Consider the following 19,229-nt stretch of genomic DNA (forward strand, 5'->3'; position numbering starts at 1 on the left):
GGAAGTTGGTCGTAAAGTGAAGAATTTAGTCCACTGTTCAGTCTGAAACTGAGCGTGGAAAGGTAGTGAAGGACGTGTCAATCGTTTCTGAGAAGAACGAGAAGGTGAAGGTGGAGAAGTATCATCAGCAGGTAATTGTCGTTGACGTTTAGGCGTGGGACCAGAGTTGGTCCGACGTGGAACGGGTCGGCGATTTGAAAATTGCCGCACCGTAGAGGGAGAGGCCGGAAGCATAGTCAGAGGAGAGCGAAGGTCTGATAAATCGAAGGAGTCAGTCGAGGCCTCAGTACCTGAAGCGGGTGAGGAAACAGCACCGGCAATAGGTACAGAGGCATGAGGAATGTCTGAAGAGTGGTCCAAAGACGAGGCGGGGTCAGAACGGGGTGCGGTATCAAGAAGGGGCCCGGGGGTACTAGGTTCATGGACTAGGGCTGCCATGGTTAGGTTACTTCTTTCTTTTTGTTTTTAAGAAAAAAAAAGAAAGAAGAAAAGAAAATAAAAACAAAAAAAAAGAAAAAAAAAAGGGGGGACCGGGGAGGGATAGTTCCTAGGAGGAATGAAAGGGCCAGAAATCTCCCTCCGCGCCCAAGAGGACTCGACACCGCTAGTAGCGCAGATGCAGCATGGAACCCGTGCCATACCCTACCCTTCATGCCAGTAAACCAGCAATCTGGGATAGCAACCTCACATCTGCCGAGCTACCTCGGTGGACAAAAGAGAGGGCGGCCGGATATCCGCCACAAAGCATACCTCCTTCAGCCACCACCCCCGGAATCCGAAAGGTGGCTTCCAGAGATACACCCGTCGCCCAAAAGACACCCAAAGCTACTCCGGGATACCGGAGAGGGATCGGGACATCCCTAGGCAATCCAGATTCCACGGCAAACTACGCCACCGCCAAGAAACCTCAACGGAATGGGATGGACCCCGGTGTCCTTTCCCCTACCTAGGAACTAGCGCGCCTGTGGGAGAAATCACGAAGGCTAAAAAGAGGAAGGGCAAAAGGGAGGGGTGAGGAGGAGGAGGAGGAATGGAAAAAGGGGAGGATGGGGAGGATGGGATAGGGGAGGGGAGAATGGGGGGTAATTAGGTTCGGTCTGAGGAAGAAGACCGACAGGGCTAATTCCTCAGACCAAGAGCCTCTTCACCACGCCAAGGAGCCCCCCTTGAAGAGGTCTTACTCATGAAGTTGTACCCCAGTATAATTCTTTCATAGAGGATGGTGTTGAGCCAGTGCATAAATTGTGGGAATTAGACAGCATTGGAATAAATGTAAATGAAGAAAGTCCAAAAGATTCTTCTACTAAAGAACAATACCTGAGAGATGTAAAATTTGAATCTGGACAATACTGGGTGCGACTTCCGTGGAGACTGAACCATCCAGAATTGCCCACTAATTACAGAATGGCATATGGACAGTTAAAGGCTCAGCTCCGCGAACTGAGTAAGACACCAGAATTGTTAACTGCCTATAATGATATAATTGCTGAGCAGTTAATTAATAAATTTATAGAAGAGGTACCTCCTGAGCAAGCCAAAATTTATGGTCACTATTTGCCACATCACGGAGTGAAGAAGGATTCTAAGACCACTCCTTTGAGGATTGTGTTTAATTGTAGTGCCAGGAGTAACAAAAATGTACCTAGTTTAAATGACTGTTTGATGACAGGTCCGTCGTTGACGGAAAAATTAGGAGATATCTTATTAAATTTCAGAGTGAAATACTATGCCTTTACGGCTGACATAAGTAAAGCTTTCCTAAGAGTGGGTTTACAAGAGGCTGACCGGGATTGTACCCGCTTCTTATGGCCTGAGAATCCTAGTGACCCACTTAGCCCTCTGAAAACCTTTCGCTTTAGGAGCGTATTATTTGGTGCTACATCCAGTCCATTCCTACTTCAAGCGACGATAAATGCACACCTTAAACATATGGAAAGTCCATTGAGTAAAGTAATGAGCAAACAATTTTATGTGGACAATTTCCTGGGTGTGACGTCAACTGAAGAGGAACTGTTAATGACTTATGGAGAGGCTAATAAAATAATGCAAAGTGCAAATATGCCTCTGAGGGAATGGAATAGTAATTCGTCCAAATTAAAGGACAAAATAAGTAAAGATTACCCTGGAGATGAAGTGCCAAAATGTAGTAATGTATTGGGTTTAACTTGGGATACTGAGAGAGATTTGTTAATGTTAAAACCTAATAATTACAGTATGCCCAACAAATTAACTAAGAGAGTTTTGCTTGCTGAAGTTTCCAAATGTTTTGATCCACTAGGTTTAGTGTCACCCCTTACTATAAGAGGGAAATTATTAATACAGGAAGCATGGAAACTTAAATGTGCTTGGGATGAAATACTACCTGAGGAATTCACTAACAGATGGGATGAATTAATTGGTGATTATGAAAAAATTCCAATGTTGGAGTTCCCAAGCCAGGTGGCCAATCCAAATGGGAAAAATGTACTCCACATTTTTTGTGATGCTTCAAAATTGGCATATGGAGCAATTGCTTACCTTCAATATAATAGTGTTATTTCTGTTGTTATGTCTAAGGCTAAAGTGTCTCCAATTAAATCACGCACCTTGCCTCAGTTGGAATTAACAGCCATTTATGTAGGTGTCAAATTAGCTAATTATATAAGAAATAAGTTGCAGGAGATAAATATTAGCGACACTGTAATTTGGTCTGATAATGAGGTATCCTTACAATGGATTCGTAATGGAAACAGTAAAATTGTGTACGTACAAAACAGAGTCGCTGAAATTAATCAGATGCAAGAGAAGTATAATAGTTTGGGTCAGCATATGTAAACATTTAATCATATACCTGGTGAGGAGAATCCAGCTGATTTCTTGTCTCGAGGTTTACCTTATGCTAAATTTGTAAATGCTGTATCATGGTTTAAAGGACCGAGCTGGTTGCTAAATAAAGCTAATTGGCCTGTACAAAAGGCGTATATTGCTCCTGTTGAAATTACTGTGACCACCGCTCCAATTGTTTGCCCTTCCTTAGCCATTGATATAAATAGGTATTCTTCTTTACCCAAACTAATCAATGTAACTAAGTTGGTGTTTAAATTTCTAAACAAGATGAACATTTCATTTAAGTTTTCACATCCTCTTGAATATTGGATAAAGAGGGTACAGGAGGAAATCTATGGAAATGAGATTAAATTGATGATGGAAAGAAAAATTGTGAAAGGTTCCATAATAGAGAAATTGGGGCTGTATTTAGAGAACAGTGTAATTAGGTGCAGAGGTAGGTTACAAAATGCTGAATTGGGTGATTATGCTAAACACCCTATCTTAATGCCCAAAACTCATCATCTAACAAATTTAATTGTGCTAAATGCCCATAAAAATGTAATGCATGGTGGGGTACAAGATACCTTAAATTGTATTAGGGAAACTTTCTGGATTCCACAAGCACGGCAAAGTGTAAAAAGGGTGATTAAATCTTGTGTAATATGTCGCCGTGTGGATGCCAGATCCTATATGTACCCAGGTCCTCCACCATTGCCAAAGGAGTGTGTACAATTAGTGAAACCATTTGATGTAACAGGTGTAGACTATAGTGGTCCAATAATTTTAACAGGTATTTCAGATGATGTTCCACTGAAAGTGTATGTATGTTTGTTCACCTGTACTGCTACTAGGGCAGTTCATTTAGAAGTGGCACAGGACTTGTCTGCAGAACAGTTTATACAGCTGTTTCGAAAATTTGCAGCTAGGAGATCCTGTCCGAGATTGATGATTTCGGATAATGCCACAAATTTTGTAGCAGGTGCTCAACACTTGATAGAATTAAATAATAGTAACGATGTTCAATCTCTGTTAACCCAGCGAGGGTATACCTGGAAATTTATTACTCCTAGAGCCCCTTGGCAGGGGGTGCTGTACGAAAGACTGATAGGCACAGTGAAGAGGTGTCTCCGTAAAGTACTACACCGGAAGAGAATTGATTTGGAAGAATTCCGTGCAGTGTTAGTGGAGGCGGAAAATCGTATAAATAATAGGCCTCTCTCGTACATGAGTGATACACCTGATGCAGATGTATTAACACCTTCTCACCTAATATGTGGAAGGAAATTGGAAGCTGCCCCTGTCTATAGAGATAATCCGGAAGAAAGTGATGAAGATTACAATGATGTGGCAGTGTTGTGTAATAAATTTAAAATGTTAAATAAAGTAATTGATCATTGGTCTAATGTGTGGCGTAAGGAATATCTTCTTACACTACGTGAACACTTTTATGGTGCGACAGAGGCAGTAAATCGACAGACCATTCAACCAGGTGACATTGTGTTAATTGACACTGAACAACATCGAACATTGTGGCCTCTGGGCAAAGTATTGACATTGTACCCAGATGCACAAGGTGTTGTCAGGAATGTCAAAGTGTTGTGTCGTGGCCAGGAAAGTTTACGCACAATTAATAAATTGATTCCCTTGGAGTTAGGTGTTCAATCAAACGTAAATGAAAATCTGAGGGAAAGTGACTCGAGTGATATGGAAGATAACGCTGACCAAGTGATGCCGGAAGATGAAATCGTAGTAAGACCTACTAGGAGAACAGCCACTCAAGCCCGAACCGGCTGGAATCGTCTCCTAAAGGAAGGAATAATTTGAGTCATTTAGCAACGAACTCCAGCAGGCTGCAGTGTGGAAAATACTGTATATATTTTCCGGAAATACGGAAATTTATAGATAAATAGATGGCCTATATTGAGCTTATATTTAGACAATGCTTGGGTCTAAGGAGTTTATTAAATAATTTTTATTGAATTGATCATGTTCAAATATATGGTTGTTATGCATACTTTTGTATTTTCCTTAACCCTCTAACTGTCCAAACGTAGATCTATGTTTGCGTGCTTGATTTTCTTCATAAGAATGTAAAAAAAACGTAGATCTATGTTTGGAGTGCTACTCAAGCAAACGTAGATCTACTTTTGTACAGTTTAAGGGTTAAAGAATAAAAAGGCACAATACCGTGACTGAAACTTGGACCATTAATGTCATTCCATTAATGTTCCTTTCTTCTGTGTACGGGTTATTTGTGTATTTTCCCCATGTCGTTCCTGTCATTGCTCCCCATTCATGTGCCCTGTTCACCTCCCTTGAAGGGGGGGGAAGGTACCTTAATGTTTATAAAGAGTTCCTGATCCAAGGAATTTGAGCTACTCTTGTCTTTGGATCAGACCTGATTACCTCCCATTCTCCAGGCACTGTATGACTCCAACATGTTTAGTACTTCCCTGTCAGTATAACAGTTATCCTGTTCATCTCACTTGATGTCAGGTTAGGTCCTCTTGACATTTTTTTGGGTAATCCTGTAAAATTTGTATCTACAGCAGCAGATCTACATTCATGGTGTCCCATCTTCAGTAATGTGTTGCAGGAACAGTACCTTAAAATGCCATCAACTCCTATAGCAAGTAAACTACTACTATAACAACAACTACACTACTATAACAACAACTACACTATTCAATTCAAAGTTTATTCTCTATAAGGATTACAATGCTGAGTTTACAGAATTTGGTTATTGTATTGTTTACATGTAGTAAAATAATAATTACAGAGTGTACCACTAGAACACCTAGCATGGCTAGGCATTTCGGGCAGACTTAAATTAAGTCTTAAGTTTAAAATATTACAAAATTATGAGGTAAGTTGGTATTATGGCTAAGTGACTAAATACTAGTTTGTGAGTTTAGCAATGTGAATGCTTTTGTTTTGGCACTATACATAGTTTCAGTATGGAGTATCACAGGCCAACTTATGACTAGTTAAGATTCATTATTTTGAGATTGAGATTGATATTTCTGTTTATGGTCAAATGGGTGAGTGAGTGTAAGTGTTAACCACCAGGTGGTATTCGTGTAATTAGTTGACAGGGTGTATCAGGGAGATAAGATGTTTTCTGATGGTAGTTTTGAAGGTGATGAATGTGTCTGCAGTTTTAGAATTTTCAGGTAGGGTGTTCCAGATTTTAGGGCCTTTAACATGCATTGAATTTTTGCAAAGGTTTAGTCGGACATGGGGAATGTCATAGAGATGTTTGTGTCTGGTGTTGTGCCTGTGGGTTCTGTCACAACTATCAAGAAAGCATTTTAGGTCAAGGTTAATATTGGAATTTAAGGTCCTGTAGATGTAGATTGCACAGTAGTAAGTGTGGATGTACTGAACAGGGAATAAGTTTAGATCTATGAAAAGTGGGGGGGTGTGTTGCCAGGGATGAGATTTAGTGATTATTCTTACTGCAGCTTTTTGTTGGGTTATTATTGGCTTTAGGTGTGTTGCTGCAGTTGAACCCCAAGCATAGGTGAGGTATGGATATATAAGTGAATGGTATAGTGTGAGAAGGGCAGTTTGCGGCACGTAGTATCGTATCTTGGAGAGGATCCCAACCGTTTTGGATACTTTTTTGGTTATGTGTTGGATATGGGTGCTGAAGTTCAGGTTGTTGTCGAGGTATAGGCCTAGGAATTTGCCCTCATTATGCCTGGCAATTAGAGTGTTGTCGATCTTAATGTTAATTTGCGCATCTCCTGCTCTGCTACCAAACATAATGTAGTAGGTTTTGTCAGTGTTAAGCATAAGTTTATTGGCTGTCATCCAAGTCGATAACAACAGCTAAACTACTACTATAACAACAGCTAAACTACTATAACAACAGCTAAACTACTATAACAACAGCTAAACTACTATAACAACAGCTAAACTACTACTATAACAACAGCTAAACTACTACTATAACAGTTAAACTACTGTAACAACAGCTAAACTACTACTACTATAACAACAGCTAAACTACTACTATAACAACAGCTAAACTACTACTATAACAGCTAAACTACTACTATAACAACAGCTAAACTACTTCTATAACAACAGCTAAACTACTATAACAACAGCTAAACTACTATAACAACAGCTAAATTACTACTATAACAACAGCTAAACTACTATAACAACAGCTAAACTACTACTATAACAACAGCTAAACTACTTCTATAACAACAGCTAAACTACTATAACAACAGCTAAACTACTATAACAACAGCTAAATTACTATAACAACAGCTAAACTACTATAACAACTAAACTACTATAACAACAGCTAAACTACTACTATAACAACAGCTAAACTACTACTATAACAACAGCTAAACTACTATAACAACAGCTAAACTACTACTATAACAACAACTATACTAGTACTATAACAACAGCTAAACTACTACTATAACAACAGCTAAACTACTACTACAACAACTAAACTACTATAACAGCTAAACTACTACTATAACAACTATACTACTACTATAACAGCTAAACTACTATAACAGCTAAACTACTACTATAACAACAGCTAAACTATAACAACAGCTAAACTACTACTATAACAGCTAAACTACTACTATAACAACAGCTAAACTACTACTATAACAGCAGCTAAACTACTATAACAACTATACTAGTACTATAACAACAGCTAAACTACTACTATAACAACAGCTAAACTACTACTACAACAACTAAACTACTATAACAGCTAAACTACTACTATAACAACTATACTACTATAACAACTATACTACTATAACAACAGCTAAACTACTACTATAACAGCAGCTAAACTACTACTATAACAACAACTATACTAGTACTATAACAGCTAAACTACTACTATAACAACAGCTAAACTACTACTACAACAACAAAACTACTACAACAGCTAAACTACTACTATAACAACTAAACTACTACTATAACAACAGCTAAACTACTACTATAACAGCTAAACTACTACTATAACAGCTAAACTACTACTATAACAACAGCTAAACTACTATAACAACAGCTAAACTACTATAACAGCTAAACTACTACTATAACAACTATACTACTACTATAACAGCTAAACTACTATAACAGCTAAACTACTATAACAACAGCTAAACTACTATAACAACAGCTAAACTACTACTATAACAGCTAAACTACTATAACAACAGCTAAACTACTACTATAACAACTATACTACTACTATAACAACAGCTAAACTACTACTATAACAACAGCTAAACTACTATAACTATACTACTACTATAACAACAGCTAAACCACTATAACAGCTAAACTACTACTATAACAACAGCTAAACTACTACTATAACAGCTAAACAACTATAACAACAGCTAAATTACTATAACAACAGCTAAACTACTATAACAGCTAAACTACTATAACAACTATACTACTACTATAACAACAGCTAAACTACTACTATAACAACAGCTAAACTACTACTATAACAGCTAAACAACTATAACAACAGCTAAATTACTATAACAACAGCTAAACTACTATAACAGCTAAACTACTATAACAACTATACTACTACTATAACAACAGCTAAACTACTACTATAACAACAGCTAAACTACTACTATAACAACAGCTAAACTACTACTATAACTATACTACTACTATAACAACAGCTAAACCACTATAACAGCTAAACTACTACTATAACAATGGCTAAACTACTACTATAACAGCTAAACAACTATAACAACAGCTAAACAACTATAACAACAGCTAAACTACTATAACAACAGCTAAACTACTATAACAACAGCTAAACTACTATAACAGCTAAACTACTACTATAACAACTATACTACTATAACAACAGCTAAACTACTACTATAACAACAGCTAAACTACTACTATAACAACAGCTAAACTACTATAACAACAGCTAAACTACTACTATAACAGCTAAACAACTATAACAACAGCTAAACTACTACTATAACAACAGCTAAACTACTATAACAGCTAAACTATTATAACAACAGCTAAACTACTACTATAACAGCTATACTACTACTATAACAACAGCTAAACTACTATAACAACAGCTAAACTACTATAACTATACTACTATAACAACAGCTAAACTATAACAACAGCTAAACTACTACTATAACAACTAAACTACTATAACAACAGCTAAACTACTACTATAACAGCTAAACTACTACTATAACAACAGCTAAACTGCTACTATAACAACTATACTACTACTATAACAACAGCTAAACTATAACAACAGCTAAACTACTACTATAACAACTAAACTACTATAACAACAGCTAAACTACTACTATAACAGCTAAACTACTACTATAACAACAGCTAAACTACTACTATAACAACTAAACTACTATAACAACAACTTAACTACTACTATAACAACTAAACTACTACTATAACAACTAAACTACTACTATAACAACAGCTAAACTTCTACTATAACAACTAAACTACTACTATAACAACTAAACTACTACTATAACAACAGCTAAACTTCTACTATAACAACAACTAAACTTCTACTATAACAACTATACTACTACTATAACAGCTATAATACTGCTACTACCACAACAACTAAACTAGAACAACTACAATACTACAACTAAACAGCTACAACTACTACTACTACTACTAATGCATATGTGTTGCAGGCGTGTCTGGCATGATGGCAGGATGATACAGAGTCCCAGTGACCTGGATAAACCTCACGGCAAGAGTGTAATAAGTACACGCCGACTTAGGGTCCTGAATAAGGTCTTTATGGACAAAATTACTGAAGTGATGTCTACCGGGGAAATATCAGCTCAATTATCGGGTATTCCAATTGAAGTCTCTGAGGTTCGTATGACTAGCCATTACTTACTAGACTATAACTCAAATTAATTTTTTAAGTTTTTAAACTGAATTGAACTTGAACTCCTGAATCTAATGTTATCCAGTGTGCAAAATAGTACCCGTAATATCATCTAATGCAAAAATAGCACCTGTGAAATTTATTGGCACACCTCTGGCAAGACAGTGATGAAATGAGTGATGAAGAAAGTGTTTTTTTTTTTTTGGGGGGGGGTCACCCTACCTCAGTGGGAAATGGCCAATGTGCTAAAAAATAATAAAAACTTACTAGACTATAATGCAACTATTTTTCTTATTAGCATGTACAGGCAAGCACTGCTTATACAGCAGATTAGGTTCCAAGCTACTGTAAGGTCCCACTTATACAGCAGGTTAGGTTCTAGGCTACTACTCTGGCAATTGCTGTAAAGTGAAACATAGCCTTTTTTCACTTTCAAATGCATAGAAAAGCCTGATAACATGTTTACGTTATCATATATTAAATGAGCAATAGAACCAGGCCTAAAAAATGCATATACAGTACACACATTAATTACCCTAAAATATTTTCATTCTTAGTTTATAGTGAGTGGTGAATATATTTATTGTAGGAAGTCTGATTAAATGAAGAATGGCTATAATTAAACACCGCTGCATTAGCAAAATGCTATTTAGCAAAGCACTGTAAAGTGTGGCCTGTCCCTTGTAGTCTTAGGTTAAGTTAAAGCTTGACTGAAATGCACTCAAGTGTCACCCATTTCTGTATTAACAATGTATCATGTTGGAATAAACTTTTATTGTATTGTAATATTGTAAAGATGTTTCATAATTGTCTTCAAAGTGTTTGCTTACATATTTACACTTTGTAATATTATTAAAACTTAATTAGTAATACCTGTAAAGTGTAAAGCCTTCAGAATGTTGTGTATAGTTATTAAAACTTGAATAATTTTAGAGTACCTATAATCCAATATACTCACTATACTCGCTGCTCTACACTCACTCTCACTCCCTCGTGCTCCACCACATTCATTCTCTCATATACCACCACACTCACACCAAATAAAAGGCAGGGAGATGAGAGGCAGAAATGGAGATAGGAAAGGGGAAGAAGGTAATGAAATGGGGCAGAGTGGAAGAGAGAGAGGAAGGAAAGTGCTATATAATACATTTCAAGGCTATGCCTTGTCAATATAGAGTAAGAATTAGGATTAGTCTGCCCAAAATGCCTAGGCATGCTAGTTGCCTTCTTTGTAATTAATATTTTATTATATGTAAACCACACATTGTAAGCTTTGCAAAGAAATAGACATTTTCATTTCATTTTCATTTTCTTGCATAACCTTGTTTCTTGGTTCAGATATGCTGGAGTAGGAAGCGAGGTTAAGTTAGTGCTGGTGCATTTTGTTTGCATAGTAATTAAAATACATATGTATATACAGTAGTTCTTCCAAATCCCCAGGAGATACGTTCCAAGACCTACCATGGATTCTCTAAACTGCGGATAGTAGCAAACCCTATGAATAAGTTTAATTTATAAATTATGCACAGTAATTGGAGAATTAGCAGTCTTTTACTGATGGAAAGACTTCAGGGCTTTCCTTAGGCTTTGAAGAACTGCTACCATGACTACATTTTCACTTTCATGCCATTATTAAGCAAAATTAAGGGTTATTTTCAGGTCACAGTAAACAGCGGATAATTGAAACCTCAGAAACCGGACCCACAAATGCAGCGGTCCTACTGTATTATTTTTACCCTATCAGTCATCTTCCAAGGCAGGTTAGCCCAAAACAGAAGAAATATATTCACCATCATTATTCAGTTGCTGTTTTACCAGTTTCCAGACATAATTCAAATGGCCCTCCAATCTGCACTATTCCTATCAGTCTTTCAGTTTACAGGCACTAAACTTTCTCTTTCAGAAGTCAAATTTGGATAGCTGGTTTACCCTGGATTCCTACATGTTACCTTGCTCACACTCCAACAGCCCATCAAAAGTCCACTTTTCTGTGATTTTTAAATTGATCAAAATATTATATATATACCTCTTCTACTTGTCTGTGATTTGCATATAATCAACATCTGCAAGACAGTGATAATGTGAATGATGGTGAAAGTGTTTTTTTTGGGTCAACCTACCTTGGTGAAAGATGGCCAGTGTGTTTAAAAAAAATGTACTGTATATCTAGCTCTTAATTTTGTTTTTTTTACCCAGGTGAAAGTCTTGCCAAATTTCCTGGGCATCAACGTGCATTGGATTTGCACAGGTACAGAGGCAGACAACCAAATAGAAGAAATACTGCAGAAGAATGCCAAACAAATCCGCCATATACTGTCTCAGTTATACAACATAGGTCACATTCCTCCCATCACATTTGTGAAAGGTGACTACATATTAAAAATGAAAATTAATTTTATATCCAAATAGAGCTTACAATAGTTACAAGTACAAATACAGTAGTGGAAAGTCACTAATTATGCAGGGCATTTTGGGGCATGGTTAATGGTATTGGTTAGATTTTAATTTAGTACCCTTCAGAGGGGTAGTGAATTGCTGTTTGACTACACCAGGTTTAGCAGTTCACTATGAATAATCAGTACAGGTGCTCCTTGACTTATAATGGTTTGACTTACGATATTTTGACTTTACAATGGTACAAAAGCAATTACTTTGGAGATGAAACTTAAGATAATTACCCAGCATGAAGGTTGCAAGTCCACAACTTGTATTCATTTATTTACTTTTCAATACTGGTACAGTGGTACCTCGAGTTTCAAACAGCTCCCAACTCGTACAGTTATGTAAGTGTATTTTTGTAAGTGCTTTTGTAAGTGTATTTTTGGGGGTCTGAAACGGACTAATCTAATTTACGTTATTCCTTATGGGAACAAATTCATTCAGTATCAGCACACGAACAGCCTTCTGGAATGAATTAAGTTCGTAACTTGAGGTACCACTGTATTTAGTTACAGTAATTTGTTTATTCACTTATTCAGTGACAGTAGTAATTTATTTACTTATTTATTTAGCATTCTCCATGGGGAAGTAGAACAGAATTCTTCCTCTGTAAGCCATGCGTGTCGTAAGAGGTGACTAAAATGCCACGAGCAAGAGGCTAGTAACTCCTTCTTCTATATACTATTTTTTTTTTTTTTCAACAAGTCGGCCGTCTCCCACCGAGGCAGGGTGACCCAAAAAAGAAAGAAAATCCCCAAAAAGAAAATACTTTCATCATCATTCAACACTTTCACCACACTCACACATTATCACTGCTTTTGCAGAGGTGCTCAGAATACAACAGTTTAGAAGCATATACGTATAAAGATACACAACATATCCCTCCAAACTGCCAATATCCCAAACCCCTCCTTTAAAGTGCAGGCATTGTACTTCCCATTTCCAGGACTCAAGTCCGACAATATGAAAATAACCGGTTTCCCTGAATCCCTTCACTAAATGTTACCCTGCTCACACTCCAACAGATCGTCAGGTCCCAAGTATCATTCGTCTCCATTCACTCCTATCTAACACGCTTATGCACGCTTGCTGGAAGTCCAAGCCCCTTGCCCACAAAACCTCCTTTACCCCCTCTTTCCAACCCTTTCGAGGACGACCCCTACCCCTCCTTCCTTCCCCTATAGATTTATATGCTTTCCATGTCATTCTACTTTGATCCATTCTCTCTAAATGACCAAACCACCTCAACAACCCCTCTTCTGCCCTCTGACTAATGCTTTTATTAACTCCACACCTTCTCCTAATTTCCACACTCCGAATTTTCTGCATAATATTTACACCACACATTGCCCTTAGACAGGACATCTCCACTGCCTCCAACCGTCTCCTCGCTGCTGCATTTACCACCCAAGCTTCACATCCATATAAGAGTGTTGGTACTACTATACTTTCATACATTCCCTTCTTTGCCTCCATAGATAACGTTTTTTGACTCCACATATACCTCAACGCACCACTCACCTTTTTTCCCTCATCAATTCTATGATTAACCTCATCCTTCATAAATCCATCCGCCGACACGTCAACTCCCAAGTATCTGAAAACATTCACTTCTTCCATACTCCTCCTCCCCAATTTGATATCCAATTTTTCTTTATCTAAATCATTTGATACCCTCATCACCTTACTCTTTTCTATGTTCACTTTCAACTTTCTACCTTTACACACATTCTCAAACTCATCCACTAACCTTTGCAATTTTTCTTTAGACTCTCCCATAAGCACAGTATCATCAGCAAAAAGTAACTGTGTCAGTTCCCATTTTGAATTTGATTCCCCATAATTTAATCCCACCCCTCTCCCGAACACCCTAGCATTTACTTCTTTTACAACCCCATCTATAAATATATTAAATAACCATGGTGACATTACACATCCCTGTCTAAGACCTACTTTTACCGGGAAGTATTCTCCCTCTCTTCTACATACCCTAACCTGAGCCTCACTATCCTCATAAAAGCTCTTTACAGCATTTAGTAACTTACCATCTATTCCATATACTTGCAACATCTGCCACATTGCTCCTCTATCCACTCTATCATATTTTTTTTTTTTTTTTTTTTTTCAACAAGTCGGTCGTCTCCCACCGAGGCAGGGTGACCCAAAAAAAAAAAGAAAGAAAATCCCCAAAAAGAAAATACCTTCATCATCATTCAACACTTTCACCACACACACACATTATCACTGCTTTTGCAGAGGTGCTCAGAATACAACAGTTTAGAAGCATATACGTATAGAGATACACAACATATCCCTCCAAACTGCCAATATCCCAAACCCCTCCTTTAAAGTGCAGGCATTGTACTTCCCATTTCCAGGACTCAAGTCATATCTATCATATGCCTTTTCTAAATCCATAAATGCAATAAAAACTTCCCTACCTTTATCTAAATACTGTTCACATATATGCTTCAATGTAAACACTTGATCTACACATCCCCTACCCACTCTGAAGCCTCCCTGCTCATCCGCAATCCTACATTCTGTCTTACCTCTAATTCTTTCAATTATAACCCTACCGTATACTTTTCCTGGTATACTCAGTAAACTTATTCCTCTATAATTTTTACAATCTCTTTTGTCCCTTTTCCCTTTATATAAAGGGACTATACATGCTCTCCGCCAATCCCTAGGTACCTTCCCCTCTTTCATACATTTATTAAACAAAAGTACCAACCACTCCAACACTATATCTCCCCCTGCTTTTAACATTTCTGTCATGATCGCATCAGTTCCAGCTGCTTTACCCCCTTTCATTCTACGTAATGCCTCACGTACCTCCACCACACTTACATTCTGCTCTTCTTCACTCCTAAAAGATGATATACCTCCCTGGCCAGTGCATGAAATTACCGCCTCCCTTTCTTCCTCAACATTTTTAACTGACAAATCCATACTTTCCCTAGGCTTTCTTAACTTGTTTAACTCACTCCAAATTTTTTTCTTATTTTCATTAAAATTTCTTGACAGTGCCTCTCCCTCTCTTTCATCTGCTATCCTTTTGCACTCTCTCACCACTCTCTTCACCTTTCTTTTACTCTCCATATACTCTGCTCTTCTTATAACACTTCTGCTTTGTAAAAACCTCTCGTAAGCTACCTTTTTCTCTTTTATCACACCCTTTACTTCATCATTCCACCAATCACTCCTCTTTCCTCCTGCCCCCACCCTCCTATAACCACAAACTTCTGCCCCACATTCTAATACTGCATTTTTAAAACTATTCCAACCCTCTTCAACCCCCCCACTACTCATCTTTGCACTAGCCCACCTTTCTGCCAATAGTCGCTTATATCTCGCCCGAACTTCCTCCTCCCTTAGTTTATACACTTTCACCTCCCTCTTACTTGTTGTTGCCACCTTCCTCTTTTCCCATCTACCTCTTACTCTAACTGTAGCTACAACTAAATAATGATCCGATATATCAGTTGCCCCTCTATAAACATGTACATCCTGGAGCCTACCCATCAACCTTTTATCCACCAATACATAATCTAACAAACTACTTTCATTACGTGCTACATCATACCTTGTATATTTATTTATCCTCTTTTTCATAAAATATATATTACTTATTACCAAATTTCTTTCTACACATAGCTCAATTAAAGGCTCCCCATTTACATTTACCCCTGGCACCCCAAATTTACCTACTACTCCCTCCATAACATTTTTACCCACTTTAGCATTGAAATCTCCAACCACCATTACTCTCACACTTGATTCAAAACTCCCCAAGCATTTACTCAACATTTCCCAGAATCTCTCTCTCCCCTCTACACTTCTCTCTTCTCCAGGTGCATACACGCTTACTATAACCCATTTTCACATCCAATCTTTATTTTACTCCACATAATCCTTGAATTTATACATTTGTAGTCCCTCTTTTCCTGCCATAGCTTATCCTTCAACATTATTGCTACTCCTTCTTTAGCTCTAACTCTATTTGAAACCCCTGACCTAATCCCATTTATTCCTCTCCATTGAAACTCTCCCACCCCCTTCAGCTTTGTTTCACTTAAAGCCAGGACATCCAGTTTCTTCTCATTCATAACATCCACAATCATCTCTTTCTTATCATTTGCACAACATCCACCCACATTCAGACTTCCCACTTTGACAATTTTCTTCTTCTTATTCTTTTTAGTAATCTTTACAGGAAAAGGGGTTACTAGCCCATTGTTCCCGGCATTTTAGTTGACTTTTACAACACGCAAGGCTTACGGAGGAAAGATTCTTATTCCACTTCCCCATGGATATAAAAGGAAAAGTAATAAGACCAAGAACTATTAAGATAAAATTAAAGAAAACTCAGATGAGTGTGTATAAATAAATGTGTACATGTATGTGTAGTGTGACCTAAGTGTAAGTAGAAGTAGCAAGACATGCCTGTAATCTTGCATATTTATGAGACAGGCAAAAGACACCAGCAATCCTACCATCATGTAAAACAATTACAGGCTTTTGTTTTACACTCACTTGGCAGGATGGTAGTACCTCCCTGGGTGGTTGCTGTCTACCAACCTACTACTTATACTATGTATATTACTAAATTTAAAAAGAGAAACTTTCATTTTTCTTTTTGGGCTGCCCTGCCTCGGTAAGATACGGCTAGTTTGTTGAAAGAATAATTTGTTTAACATATGAACAACCCCCCTTTTTCCATGGGCAGTTCCTTGATGCTGGTGACAGGCTTTTTATCTAAGGAATTGGACCTTCACTCCAATTCTGTAAATAGAGCCTGAATGTGTTCCATCCCCCTAAGTGCTGTATGAATCCTACGAGTTTACCACTTCCCCCAATGAATGTAATAATAATAATAATACCCCTCCTACATTCCACCCTAGATTTATACACCCTTTTTATCATCCTGTCCCTCTCCATCTTTTCTAAACACCCAATCCACCTCAACAATCCCTCTTTAGCCCTCTGAATTATGCCCTCTTTTAATTTGTACACTGCAGATTCACTGCAGAATATCCTAACCCTCTGAGGGGTGGGGTGGGGATATTGCAGTTTGGAGGGGCATCTAAACTGTAATATTGGCACAATTGGCAAGACAGTGATAGTGATGGTAAAAGCGTTTCTTCTTTTTTAGGTCACCCTACCTTGGTGGGAGACGGCCAATATGTTTAGGAAAAACATTTACATAACACATTGCTCTCATCTATGATATCTCTACTCTATCTTCCTTATTACTGCAATGTTCAAAACCTATGCCTGACACCTATATTAATGTGTTGGTAACACTACTCTGGTACATTCTCTTTTTTCCCTCCATACATAAACTTTTCTTTCCACAAATGCATAAACATATCACCTACCTTTTTATCTTCATCTCTTCTGTGGTTCACCTCATCTCTCAAAAACCCATATACTGATATGTCCACTTCCAAATATCCAAGTAAATCCATTTCCTCCATACTCCATCCAATCTTTCATTGTCTAGAATTTTGTTGTCATTCCCCTCCCCCCCCAAATCATCATGGGTTTTTCATTGTTCACTTTTAATCTCCCACTTTTACATACTCTCTCAAATTTCTTCACCAAACTTTACAAATTGTCTTCAGAATTTCCCAGTTTATCAAATCAGCAGAGTAATTATAACAACCTCAACTTTGTATTAGATTCACCAGCTTTTAATACCATGCCACTCCCTAACACCCTAGAATTCACATATTTTACAACCCCTATCCATAAATGTCAACAACCTGTCTAATTAGTTAAGCCCAACTTTCACAGGGAAATGGTACCCCTTTTTCCTATGTACCCTAACCTGAGCCTCACTCTTTACTGCTTTTAGTAACCTACCACCTATTCCATACATCTGCCACATTGCTTTCTAGTCCCCTATTAAATGTCCTTTCTGAATCCATAAATGCAACAAACAGTTCTTTACCCTTGTCTGAGTACTGCTGAGTTATATGCTGTAATATATATGCTTAGTAAATAAAGTGTAACAAAAATTTGTCAGTACTCGATAATAACCCACATGGAGACATGCTCAGAAAATTACTTGATCTGTATGTTTTTACCCCCTGCTGAAGAGGATCCCAGCATGGGGTTGAAATATACAGATCAATTAATCTTTTGTATTTCTGTCTCTATGTGGGTTGTTAGTAGTAACCTTAGAAACATGATAACTGAGTCAGAGTTGAATAAACACCACCTGATACTTACAGGAGACTTCAGCATAAACCTCATCCAAGCAACTGACCCTCCAGTAGCTGATTTTACAAACACTATGAACAACTGCTTGTTGCTACCCTCTATAACTAAGCCAACAAGAATCTCTGAGACAAGTGCCTCATTACTTGACCATATCATTATCATTACTTGACTATATAAAGACACACTGAGGGTAAATCTCTAGGTTTTCTCCTTGATTGTAATCTTAAATTTCACTCTCACATCCAACACATAGCCAAAAAAATTTCCAAATCAGTAGGCATTCTTTCCAAGATACGATACTGTGTACCACAAACAACACTCCTTACCCTATACCACTCTTTAATACATGTATATCCTTACCTCACCTATGGTATTTGTGCCTGGGGATCAACCACAGCCAACCACTTTAAACCTTTAATAACCCAACAGAAAGCTGCTGTGCAGATGATTACCAGTTCCTGTGCTAGACAGCACACCCCACCACTTTTCAAAAGCCTGAACTTGCTAAATATACGAGACATACACTCCACTATATACCCTCCACTTAAACAACTACTTGACAGTTACAACAGAATGCAGTGACAATACAGGGCATAAGGCACTCTTCAACATTCCTCGTGTCAGTCTCACAGTATGCAAAAATGCTATGTACATAAAGGGCTTGAAGATCTGGAAGTCGCTACCAGAACCTGTAAAGGATCTCCTGACTACTTATAAATTTAGGACTATGCTAAAAAATCATCTTATCTCTCAATACTAACCAAAGCAACTGCTAATTAGTTCTATTATGTGACCTCTACATTTTTAA

The 19,229-nt window shown here is 37.6% G+C and overlaps 1 protein-coding gene across 6 annotated transcripts in view; it reads left to right on the forward strand.

Annotated features, from left to right (window-relative positions):
* The window catches only part of LOC128687669 (uncharacterized), a 58,935-nt gene that overhangs the window by 23,685 nt on the left and 16,021 nt on the right, over positions 1 to 19,229 (forward strand). For all 6 annotated transcript variants that reach the window (XM_070083888.1, XM_070083886.1, XM_070083889.1 and 3 more), the window contains exons 3-4: positions 9,549 to 9,735; positions 11,948 to 12,116. In XM_070083888.1, coding sequence (XP_069939989.1) covers positions 9,549 to 9,735; positions 11,948 to 12,116 — 356 coding nt within the window. The remainder of the gene's footprint in view (positions 1 to 9,548; positions 9,736 to 11,947; positions 12,117 to 19,229) is intronic.

This window comes from Cherax quadricarinatus, chromosome 11 (assembly GCF_038502225.1).
Source record: "Cherax quadricarinatus isolate ZL_2023a chromosome 11, ASM3850222v1, whole genome shotgun sequence".
In the NCBI taxonomy this organism is placed as follows: Eukaryota; Metazoa; Arthropoda; class Malacostraca; order Decapoda; family Parastacidae; genus Cherax; species Cherax quadricarinatus.